We start from the raw sequence: 12,623 nt of genomic DNA on the forward strand, positions 1-12,623 counted from the left end.
GAGGTCCCACACTGTCAGAGGATTAGTATTGAGGATGGTCAGTGTGTGTGAACTCTGATTTGCAGAAGCATATGTACCAGTTAGAAGATGAGAGCCAAATTTGTATAAATTTTAAAATGCGTTGGTTGATTCTGATTGATTTCTTAAGGCTATACATTAATCATAGAATGCCTGTCACCTATTTTGTACGTGGTTCTGTGATGGAACAACATTTGGTAAACAGTCCAGAGTCAGCAAAAAATTGTGCTGACATCCAATTTAGGATTGTCGATGTGGTACAGCTGCACTTAGTTTAGGATACTTATGTTAGTACAGAAAGTATATATACAGTCATTATGCCTGTTTTAGCCTAGCAAAATAAATGACAGCTGTTGTCTGGTTCATTTGCCAATCCTTGGTCAATTCCTTGACCAATCAGATTCAACCTGATTGGCCTAAAATTGAAATAAAGTTTGACAATTAGCTGCCAGTCATCATCTAACTCGTGTGCTCTCTATGTCAACGGCCCTACCACTCAAGAGTCCTCTTCCCAAACAATCATCACTGTCTTCTCATACAGAATAATCATTCATTTTCATAAACATTGACACTTATTGTTATAATGAGTATGAGATGAAAAGTTTCAACAAAATATGTAGTTTTTTCAGGGGATAGAAAGGGGAAATAAGATAGGTCCAGAAGAGGGCTGACACAAGTAAAAAACGTTATCAAGTTCTGAAAAGAGAGAGGATTCTTTTAAAATTATCAAAGAAATGTAATAGCCAGTCACCATAATTTGACTTAACAAGTATAATGCTAGAGGACATGGACTAGCTTACTGAAGAGCAATATCCAGAAATAAGAGTTTCACTTGGCTGGTTTAAGTTGCAAGTTGTGATGCCATCTGCTGGTTATAAATGTAATCCAATGTATTTTTCATATAATCATATTTATTAGAATAGTTGAAAAACAATACACGTTAAATTAGATGAGGTTCTAAAATTTTTAAAGACTGAATTCTGTAATGATGTTGCATAACCAAAGTATCATTTTGCCAGTCTTACAGATTCCTTTGTTTTCTTTGTAACTTTCCCAGTAAACAATTCATACGTGTAAACGTTGTTTTCGCTAACCTTTATACTTAAGGAATGTTCACTAAACATAACAAAAAGACAGAAGGGTGTCATTACTAAACCGCAACCCTCCCTGAATCTATTAACAGATTTTTCTCCCTGTCAAATTTCATCATTTTGTAGAGCTACCAAATACAGAATATTTCTTCCAGAACTTTTGTCTTTCATAAAGAAAACCTCAGAAAGTTTTGACTCACTCACAGCTAGTAAGAACTGCCAATTATGGAGTCAGAGATAACAGAGTGTGGAGCTAGAGGAGTACAGCAGGCCAGGCTTCATTCAGAAATAAAGAAGGGTCCCGACCTAAAACATCAACTTTTCTGCTCCTCTGATGCTGCCTGGCCTGCTGTGCTCCTCTAGCTCCACACTGTGTTATTTCAGAAAGTTTTGTTTTTGTTTTATTGTGATTTGATTTATTGTTGTCGCATGTACTGAGATACTGTGAAAAGTGCCATTTTGGGTGCCGTACAGGCAGATCAAACCATACTACAATCTTGTTGAAATTCCAACAGTGTGGAAACAGGCCCTTCAGCCGAACAAGTCCACACCAACATATGGAGCATCCTCCAGACCTATCCCCCATTCTGCACATCCCTGAACACTATGGGCAATTTAGCTTGTCCAATGCACCCAACCTGCATATCTTTGGATTGTGGGAAGAAACCGGAGCACCCAGTGGAAACCCACACAGACACAGGGAGAATGTGCAAACTCCACACAGGCAGTTGCCTGAGGGTGGAATCAAACCAGGGTCCCTGGCACTGTGAGGCAGCAGTGCTAACTACTGAGCCACCGTGCCGCCCAATATATTACAATGTAACTTGTTAATCAATAATGACGTATTAATATGGTCTGCTCCATTTAATAATTTTTATTCTGCTTCAAGGATTTGCAATCTATTTTGGTTATGGCATCAGACATAGTGTGGAAAGTCACCGTGACGATGAATCAGTGTACAGTGAAACTGAGCACACAAAGAACGTGGAAGGAATGGACGACAATGAAATGGCGACTGAGCTTGACCAGTTTATAATACATGAAAAGACAAGTGAATGTCAGCTTTAAGCAGCAATGAAATGTGCCACTTTCCTACATCAGACATCTTTGTGTTATCAGGAGCAATGTATTGACTTTGGTCTCAGAATTTGAAAAAAAACTCTTAATAGATAAATAGTACTAATAACTGAGTGTTTTGCAGCAGATCACCTGAAATTACTGAAAGGGGAACTGAATGTTTGTTGATTATCTACAGGTCATGTGCAGTAACACCAAGATTTTCTTTGTCCCATCAAAACTAAAATATATTTTCCCGAAACAATCGGATGTCTGCCCTGATAAAAGATTATCTAGTAGGTGGCAGGTGACTGTAAAGGTTTTAATTTCCATTTTTCTGCAAAGCAGCAAAAGTGTGTGTTTTTTAAACTAGTCGGGCAGTGTAATGCAACATTTATCACAGTCTTTGGAAGATTTTCTGTAACTCCAAATTAAAGTGTTCTGTGGATGCTATTTCATTCATTCAGAAGGTGACAAATGAAAGCATAAGAAATGGGAGAAAGCGTAGGCCATATGGCCCTCTAGCTAGCTCGGCAGCATTTAATCACTACTTTACTGAGTGTTCTTACATTCACATTTTTAGAAACAAAAGGGGGGAGCAAAAAATGTGCATTTTCTCCATATACTAAACTCTGGAAACTTGGAAAAATACCACCCTGAAGTATTCTGAAACGTTAACTCCGTTAACACATATATCTGCAAATTTTAGATTGCAGCCACTAGATCTTAAAAATCTAACAAAGGGCTTCAGATCACACAGTTGCAAGTTTGTATGAAATGGTGAAACAACCACACATGCTTCTAAAGTTCAAAATCATATGTAGAAAGCAACTTGTGTGAATTTACAATGTATTTAATATTCCTAAGTCCTTATAAGAGATGTTCCTATCCATTTTGGTGGTGCTATATTTTCAGTTCCTGATTATAAATCACCTTCATTTGACAAAATCTGAAAAGAAATCCATGAACCTCCAAACTCTTGGATCATGTAATAATGAGCTGTGATGCTCAAAAATGAATTCTAAAGTGGTTGCAGCACTATGCCCATGTCAGCTATCTGTAAAAGCAACCCAACTAATTCTGCTCCCATGCTTTTTCCCCATCGCCCTGCAATTTTTTTTAAGATACCTAGTTACCTTTTGGAAAACCATGAAAATGTCTGCCATCAACACACTCAGAGAGTGCATTCCAGGTCCTAACCATTCAGTACATAAAAAAGATTTCCTTCACATCATTGTTAGTCCTTTTACCATTCTTAAATCAGCAGCTTCAGATTTTCAAAGCATCTGCTAATTGAAATAGATAACGAAGTGTGGGGCTGGATGAACTTTTTTTCTGATGAAGGGTCTAGGCCCGAAACGTTGGCTTTTGTGCTCCTGAGATGCTGCTTGGCCTGCTGTGTTCATCCAGCTTCACACTTTGTTATCTTGGATTCTCCAGCATCTGCAGTTCCCATTATCACTGCTAATTGAAATAGCTTCTGTGGCACTTCACAACTTTGAACATGTCTTCAAAATTTTATTTCAAACCTTCTATTCTGTAGAGAGAATAACACCTGCTTTACAAAATTATTCACATTATTGGAGCTCTGCATTGCAGGAACCATTCTCATAAATTTTCTGCACCATTTCTGAGTCCTTCACATCATTCTTAGAGCGTGATGTCCAATTCCAGACATTAAAGCCCAGTTGAGTCTAAACCAGTGTTTTGTAAACCTTAACCAAAACTTCCTTGCTTTTATTCTCTATGGGTAAAACCTTCTCCTCCCATAGGGGATGAGCTTAAGTTGCAGAGGGTAAGTCGTTGTTTGACCTTCTCACCCTACCACCAGTTGAAACCCCTAAAAAGCAATTAAGGACTGCTTAACAGCCTCAGCCCAGGTGTTTATATATTTTCAGATCAACCACTTATAGTGTCATGGAGTCATTCAGCACGTAAATGGAACCTTCGGCCTAACACACCCATACCGATTAGGTTTCCGAAACTGAACTAGTCCCACTTGCCTGCATCTGGCCCATATTCCTCTAAACCTTTTCTATCCATGTACCTGTCTAAATGTCTTTTAAATGTTGTAATTGTACTCACCTCCGGCACTTCCTATGCCAGCTTGTTCCATATGTGCACCACCCTCTCTGTGAAAAAGTTGCCTGTCAGGGCACTTTTAAATCTTTCCCCTCTCATCTTAAACCTATGCCGTCTAGTTTTGGACTCCCTACCCTGGGGAAAACACCTTGGCTATTCACCTTATCAATGCCCCTCATGATTTTATGAACCTCTATAAAGTCATTCCTCAGCCTCCTACACACCAGTGAAAAAAGGTCGCAGCCTATCCAGTCTCTTCTTATAAGTCAAACCCTCCAGTCTCAGTAACATTCTTTTAAATCTTTTACACACCCTTTCCAGATTAATAACATTCTTCCCATGGCAGTGTGACCGGAGTTGTATGTGGTACTCCAAATATTCTGAGGAAGGCACACTTGACCCAAAATGTTAACTCTGATTTCACTCAACAGATGCTGTCAGACCTGCTGTGCCTTTTCAGCAATTTCAATTTTTGTCACTGAAATTATGTCTCCTAGTTCTAAAATCAGTAGCTAGGGGAAACATCCTACTTGCATTAACCCTATCATGCCCTGTAGAAACTTTGTAAATTTCAGTAAGGTCATTTCTCATTCTTCAAAACTGTGGAGAATACAGGCCAATTTTACTCAATGTCTCCTCATAAACATCCCATTATCCAAACGATTAATTTGGCAAACCTCTGTTTCGTTTCAATCATAGCATATTTTTAAATAAGGAGACCAAAACTGGACATAATATTTTGTGTTCTGGATGAAGGGTCTAGGCCCGAAATGTCAGCTTTTGTGCTCCTGAGATGCTGCTTGGCCTGCTGTGTTCATCCAGCTCCACACTTTGTTATCTATAAATATTTAGTGTGGTCTCACCAAGCATCTAAACAACTGCAGCACTTGTACTCAAATTCTTTTGTTATTAACATGCCAGCTTTCTTCCTTATTAATTGGTGCACCTATATTTTTAAAATTCATTCAGAGGATATGGGCATCACTGGCTAGGCCAGCATTGATTTTCATCCCTGATCACCTGCAGGGCAGTTAAGTGTCAGTCACATTGCAGTGGTTTTGGAGTCACATGTGGGCCTGGCAATGACAGATTCCCTTCCCTAAAGGTCATATACAGACCAGATGAGTTTTTGCAACAGACAACACTGGGTACATTGTCACCATTAAGCTAGCTCTTTAAAATTCAATTTTCACCACCTCTCACAGTGGGATTTGAACTAATGCCAGCAGGACGCTGGGGTTTTGGATTGCCAATGCAGTAACATCACCACCATACCACTCAATCACTTTAGAGGCCAGCAGTTTCCAACTTTTTACTACTTAAGGAATGTCTTTCTGCTTTTTTCTCTCAATGTTCGCAACACCTCATTTATTCACATTATATTTCACCTGCTATGTTCTTGCCCAAGTCCTTTAGAAGTCTTTATACACCAGCCAACTGCGTAATCCTCACCAATCCTTTCTGTCACTTCATCAAAAGATTAACTCAATCAAGTTAATTAAACACAGCCTCAAATGAAGTAGTTTTGACAACTTTGGAGTAAGTAGTAGACAGGGATAATATTGTAGGGACAGGAAAATCTTTGCAATATGGTCTCTATAATCCCCCTACCTGACCCAAACTGTAGTTAAAGTGATTCTTTTCTGTTACAATTTTGTTTTAATATGTATGAATATTCTAAATCATGGCATATAACCAAAGGGACGTTTTTTTCATCAGTGGTAACAGTGGTACTAGAAAATTGATCATTATTGTATTTTGCAAGTCAGCAGTCAACCAAATGGTAAATTTTTACATCAAGCGGTCAGTAAAAATGCATGTAATTTTCATTTTGACGGCAGTGATTGACTGTTTTTGCTGATCAATTAACTGTTATAAACCCTGTGCTCAATTTGCCTGAAATGTTTAGTGGGCTGGGGTTGCCACCTCTTTACTGCCCACACTAAAAGCAAAAGTTACTCTCAAGATAAATCTTGTCATTTCTTTATCAAAGTGCTGTGCATTCCATATATAATTGCCAAATTAGTAGAAACTGCTCATACTTGCTGCTTTTATTTTCAATTGTAGTTCTGTTGTGTAGAGTCTGGGATTCCTTAACATACTTTGGATGAAGCTTCACAATTTTAATGCATGTTGTGGGTAAGTTCCAACATGCTAGGAAGTAGCTGATGACCTTTAAGTGAAAATGTTACTACTTGTTAATTATAAATAAGAAGGCCACAACACTGTATGTATAGAGAACTACATCTAAAAGAGTCTGCCAATTCAAACGTTTGAATGTCTTTTGCCTTTGCTAATTTGATTATATTACATTGTCCTGAAATGGAATGATAATCAGTGATACTGGCAAGTCTTGCAATGGATGATATTATCATAACAGGATCTGCTGCTTGTAATAAATAATGTTTTCACTGCTCGTTGTGCTGAAACACAAAATATATAGGGAAGAAAGGAATAATTGTTCCTTTTTATTTCTCAAGGTAAACTGGATTTGTGCATCTGATAAAACTGTTGAAACCTTAAGAGACAGTTTGTAAAAATGTAATTCACTCACAATGCTGCTTAATCATTACTTGTACAATAGGGCAACATTTTTAAGTGTATTTTGATGGATTAATTTTAACAGAACTATTTCAAGAAGACAGCACGCAAAATTATTTTATATCAACTTTTATTCGATGAAAAATCTTGATGAGGCAAATGTTTACCAAAGGATACTTGATAATTATAATATCTTTTGAGAAGATGAGAAGAAAAATTTACTGTATGTATGAAGACATTGATTTACTTTTATTTAACTCTAAACTAATTTTCCTGTATGTGCTAGTGTTGATACATTCCTATGATTCCTGCATAATCAGTTCCTAGTCTCCAAATGCCATCAAGAAAAGCTGAAAAGAAGAACAAGCACTTTAACCAAAAGTGAGAAAAGTTTAAGGGAGAGAGAGAGGATAATAAAATGTGAGGCTGGATGAACACAGCAGGCTAAGCAGCATCTCAGGAGCACAAAGCTGACGTTTCGGGCCTAGACCCTTCATCAGAGAGGGGGATGGGGTGAGGGTTCTGGAATAAATAGGGAGAGAAGGGGAGGCAGACCGAAGATGGAGAGAAAAGAAGATAGATGGAGAGAGTATAGGTGGGGAGGTAGGGAGGGGATAGGTCAGTCCAGGGAAGATGGTCAGGTCAAGGAGGTGGGATGAGGTTAGTAGGTAGATGGGGGTGCGGCTTGGGGTGGGAGGAAGAACAGGTTAGGGAGGCAGAGACAGGTTGGACTGGTTTTGGGAAGTTTAAGGGAGGTTTATTTTGGAATTTCAGTTAGTGCTTCTAGTTCAGAGAATGGCATTGGCACTAAGCAGGAATGTTTGCCTGCTTGCCCAGAAAGTGAAACACAGTACGTAATGCACGGGGATAAGAACTATGTTAGATTAACAAAAGATTAAAAGAAACAGAAAAAAATACTCCTCAGAAATCTGAATGTCTGACAGTTTATTGTCAAGGACCCTAGTAATCCATCGGTGAGTGTCATCTGTCACATTCCCAATTGCAATTCAAACCCAAGCATGAACTAAAAATATTATTTAGAATTACTGCTGGTCAACCAAAAGTTTAACGGTGTAAAACTTTATTCTTAGTAATTACTGAAATCAAGAAAGATTCAGCCAATTCTAGAATGGAAAAGTAAGACTGGTGCTACAGTAAGCAGATGATCCATTTCAACAGTTTACTGTGCAGAGAACTATGTCAAAAAGAAGATCATGTAAATAATCATAACACAAGGGCAGCTACTGATGAATTACCAATGATCAGGCAGATACACTCTAGTCTATTAAAACCCTAAATGCAAAAAATGTATAAGAACATCAAACAATGAGAATTAAGAATGTCTTACCTATTCGTTATTCACAGACCTTGTACTTGTTAAAGACTACTCACCTGCTTAATCCTTTTTGAGAATGTTCTGTTAATAAGTCCACATACATTCTCAAAGAATAAGAAGGTTCTTTATTGGCCTAGAGATAGTAGGAACTGCAGATGCTGGAGAATCTGAGATAACAAGGTGTAGAGCTGGATGAACACAGCAGGCCAAGCAGCATCAAAGGATCAGGAAAGCTGATGTTTCGGGCCTAGACCCTTCTTCAGAAATGCTGAAGGGTCTAGGCCTGAAACATCAGCCTTCCTGCTCCTCTGATGCTCTACACCTTGTTATCTCTTTATTAGCCTATTTGGGAGTATTTTTAAAATGGATTTTGTGTATTTTTAAATCGATGAAAATATACTCATGCACAAATATTTCTGCATAGTTTCAAAAATGCTCATCCTTCAGACCAGTTTTTAATAGCTTTTCTAAGAATTGATAAATTGTTCATTTGCTCAGCAATGTCAACCAGCACTTGCATGGTGACCCTCAGATTAAACCACCACCAGTTGCTCCCTCTGATGAGAGATAAGACCTGTGACCCAGCAAGATTTGAAATTATTATCCAAACCTGAGGCTATAACTCTCACCATTATAAGCATGTTCATCAATGTACTATCACAAAGTAGTTTGTTGATTATGCAAATGATATAATGCTTGGCTGGACCAGATTAATTTCTTATAAAAACAATCTCAGCAGTCTGTAGTTGAGGTATATTAACTGCAAGAAATCATTGATGCATGTTCTCCTTAATAGAAGGAGGTACCAAATGAAGTGAATGGCATAGAGAGCAATAGATATACATACAAACGGTTTCCTTTGACATCTCCCATGACCTCAGTACATCCCAAAACACTTTACAGAGAATAAAGCACTTTCAAAGTGTCAAGAAATGTGGCAGGTAATTTGCATGCAGCAAGTTCATCAAGAGAACAAAACCTGATCTTTGTAAAGTACCAAGGGAACTTTTTGCTGTCTAAATGGGTCTTAGTTTAATATCTCATGCCAAAAACAGCAGTTGATATTTTAGTATATTCAAAACTGAGCCACCTGCTGAGAGATCAAATCAGACTTAGTGGTCTGCCAGTGGAATTTTCTTTCACACTGCACCAAAATAACACTGTAAGTTATGCCTCAAAGTTTTTGGTGTAACATCTGAACCCTCAATTTCTGCTGACCAAGTGATGACACTAATACAACCATGATACCTAGAATTGTATATCAAATTGATGTTCAAAGCTCAGTTCCAACTTACGCAGAGTTGGCGGTTCTGAATCAGTGAAAGAACAACAAATACACTTGGCACAGATGCAAATCAGGGTGTTAAAAACTGGTCAGCAATTCCATTGCTCAAACTTGCTTAATATCTTTTGTTGAAATTGTGTCTGGCCGGCAGATGGAAACTCAACTGAACTCAGCTATGATTCTCTTGCAGTCAAATAGCCTATCAACATTGATGTTTGGTATTACCATTTGGCCTCTTTAATAAAGAATTTTAAAAAAGTAAATAAAAATTGCTGGAAATCTTAAATAAGAACAAAATGCAGTATTCAGTCCTGTCAGCATTGACTAACAGAGAAGAAACACAGTTTTTGATGTTGATTTTGTCCTCTTTTCATAAACATTGATTAACTTAGTCTTTCAGAACAATTCTGTGTTGAGTCGTTGATTTTTGGCATAATATTCTCAAAACTCATTAGGGTGCCCAGTTCTTGACTCAAGATGGAGGTAACGCCTTCAGGAGTTAGAGTAATTGGCAATTAAATTAACAAAATGGTTTCATTTGATGGCTAATTTGGAAAGTATCTTTTAAAAACTGACTGAATATTTGAACCATTTACAATTATCAGCAGAGAAAAGTTAATCAGATAATTTATTTTTATAATTTATTAAGTTTATATCTAATGACATTAAGGACAAATTACCTCCTAAAAAGCAACAAAAATAACATGATGCAAAATTAATTGAACTTAATCTGTTGTGCTTTAAAGAATTTGTGTACATGTTCTTGTAAAATTGAGTGACTTTTATCAGAATGTATAATGCTTTGTTGCTTTACAAAATTGCTTACCTGTGTTTCTAATATATTGCAGTAACAATGAAAGATAACTTCAACATAGAATTCCAAGAGGCTGGATGAACACAGCAGGCCAAGCAGCATCTCTTCAACATAGAATTGTTTGTTTTTTTTTAAACCACTTCACCCCATACAATTATTCCATATTTGCAAAATCATAGAATCCCTACAGTTTGGAGGCAAGCCATTCAACCCATCAAGTCAACACTCACTCTCCAAAGAGCATCCCACCTAGACCCATCCCTACCCTAGCCTTGTATTTCCTATGGCTAATCTACTAACCTGCATATCCCGATACACTACAGGCAATCTATCACGGCCAATCCACCTAGCCTGCTCATCATTGGACTGTAGGAGGAAACCAGAGTGCCTGGAGGATATCCACACACACAGGGAGAATGTTAAAACTCCACAAAGGCAGTTGCCTGTAGTATTGACTCTGTTGTAGATTAATGATGAAAATTGAAGATGAATGTTCTGTTCAACTACTGATAAAATGCTGTTGATATTAGGATTCGAACAAGTGAACAATCTTGTGGTAAAAAATGTTTAGATACATGAGTTACATTTTAGGAAATGTAATTCGCACATTTTATATTTAAAAATGCATCAAAGATTATATGAATAAAAAGAAACTAGCTGGTTAAAAAATATCTTAAATTACCCCTAACTTAGATTCAACTGTGCGCATTTTTGGTAATGCCCAACTACAGTATGTATATAATTGGAAGTCTTAATTCTTAGTGATATGCCTCAGTGAGCCATTTCATTAAATATTCCAATCATTCTTAAACTTTATGCAAAATGCAAATCCCAAACAATCCTGACTTTTATTTTAAATCTGTATTTACTGTAACCAACAAGCTGTTTGACAATGAGACCATCCTTAAGAGGACTGGTTTTCAACCCAAAAATTGTCCAGACTTTGCAATATTTTATGATTCTTCCATAAGTATTTTTTTCAGTTGATTTGCAGTGACAACTTGGCTGTTGCATCTTACTCACTGTGCTAGAGGAATACAAAAGATTGAGATGCTCTGTTGGCATCAGTGTTGGGACCACAACTATTCATGTTATAATGATCTGGACAAAGGAATTGAGGGCATTTTTACCACATTTGTAGATAACACAGGGAGGTGGAGGGACAGATACTGTTGAGGAAGCAGGGACGTTGCAGAAGGACTTGGACAAACTAGGAGAGAGGGCAAAGAAGTATCAGATGGAATAAAATGTGAGGTTATGCATATCAATAGCAAGAATACAGGCACAGACTACTTATAAATAGGGAAAGGCTTTGGAAATCTGAAGTGCAAGTGGACTTGGGAGCCATAGATTAGGTTCTAAAGGTCAACATGCAATTTCAAATGATAGTTAGGAAGGCAAATGGCATTCGTTTCAAGATGGTTAGAATACAAGAGGAGAGATGTACTGCTGAGGCTGTATAAGGATCTTCTCAGGCCACATTTGGAATATTGTGATGAGTTTTGGTCCCCTATCTAGGGAAGGATATTTTGAAGGCAAGATAGGAAATGAGAACCTAGGGTCCTTGACCATGGAGGGGACCATCGAGTACTGAAAGAGACCCTACATCTATCTGAAGCTTGAGTAGGATAGCCTACTGTGCTAAAAGAAAACAAAAGAACTGTGGATATTGAAAATCTGAAATAAAAACTGAAATTCATGGAGAAACTCAGCAAGTCTTGCGGCATCTGTGCAGGGAAACTGACTTTTTGTAGTTTTATTATGTCTTTCCTACCTATCTTTGTGTTATTAGCAAATTTGGTGACTGTACCATCCATCCTTGATCCGATTTATTTATACAAACTGTGCATCAATCTCTGTGGTATGCCACTCATTACACCTGTTCAACTTGAAAAAGACCCTTTATGCTTACTCTGTTTCCTGTTATAATCTTCAGACCATGCCAATGTGCTACTATCTACGTCATGAGTTTTTATGTAATAAACTTCGATATGGAAATATGGAAGTACGTTGTATGAACTGGCCCCTCTATCCACCGTACTTATTACATCTTCAAAGAAACTCAACAGATTGGATAAAGATGATTTCCCTTCCACCAAATCATGTTGACTGCCCAATTTCCTTAACTAATATAAGCGACCTTCCTAAATATCTGTAAGATCAACCAACTTCAACTGCTTCATAAATGATCTTTTTTTCCACCATAAGACCAGAATTTGCTTTTTTTTCTATTCATTTGTGGATGTGGGTGTCGCTGGCTGGCCAGCATTTCTTGCCCTTCCCTAGTTGCACTTGAGAAAGTGGTGGTGAGCTGCCTTCTTGAACCACTGCAGTCCTCCTGCTGTGGGTTGACAATGCTATTAGGGAGGGAATCCCAGGATTTTGACCCAATGACAGTGA

At 37.7% G+C, this 12,623-nt stretch overlaps 1 protein-coding gene across 3 annotated transcripts in view; it reads left to right on the forward strand.

Annotated features, from left to right (window-relative positions):
• The window catches only part of slc7a2 (solute carrier family 7 member 2), a 160,963-nt gene extending 148,605 nt beyond the window's left edge, over window positions 1-12,358 (forward strand). For all 3 annotated transcript variants that reach the window (XM_048546853.2, XM_048546837.2, XM_048546845.2), the window contains exon 12: window positions 1,999-12,358. In XM_048546853.2, coding sequence (XP_048402810.1) covers window positions 1,999-2,177 — 179 coding nt within the window. In that variant the 3' untranslated portion in view covers window positions 2,178-12,358. The remainder of the gene's footprint in view (window positions 1-1,998) is intronic.
• The last annotated feature ends 265 nt before the right edge of the window (window positions 12,359-12,623 follow it).

Source organism: Stegostoma tigrinum, chromosome 1 (genome assembly GCF_030684315.1).
Source record: "Stegostoma tigrinum isolate sSteTig4 chromosome 1, sSteTig4.hap1, whole genome shotgun sequence".
Lineage (NCBI taxonomy): Eukaryota > Metazoa > Chordata > Chondrichthyes > Orectolobiformes > Stegostomatidae > Stegostoma > Stegostoma tigrinum.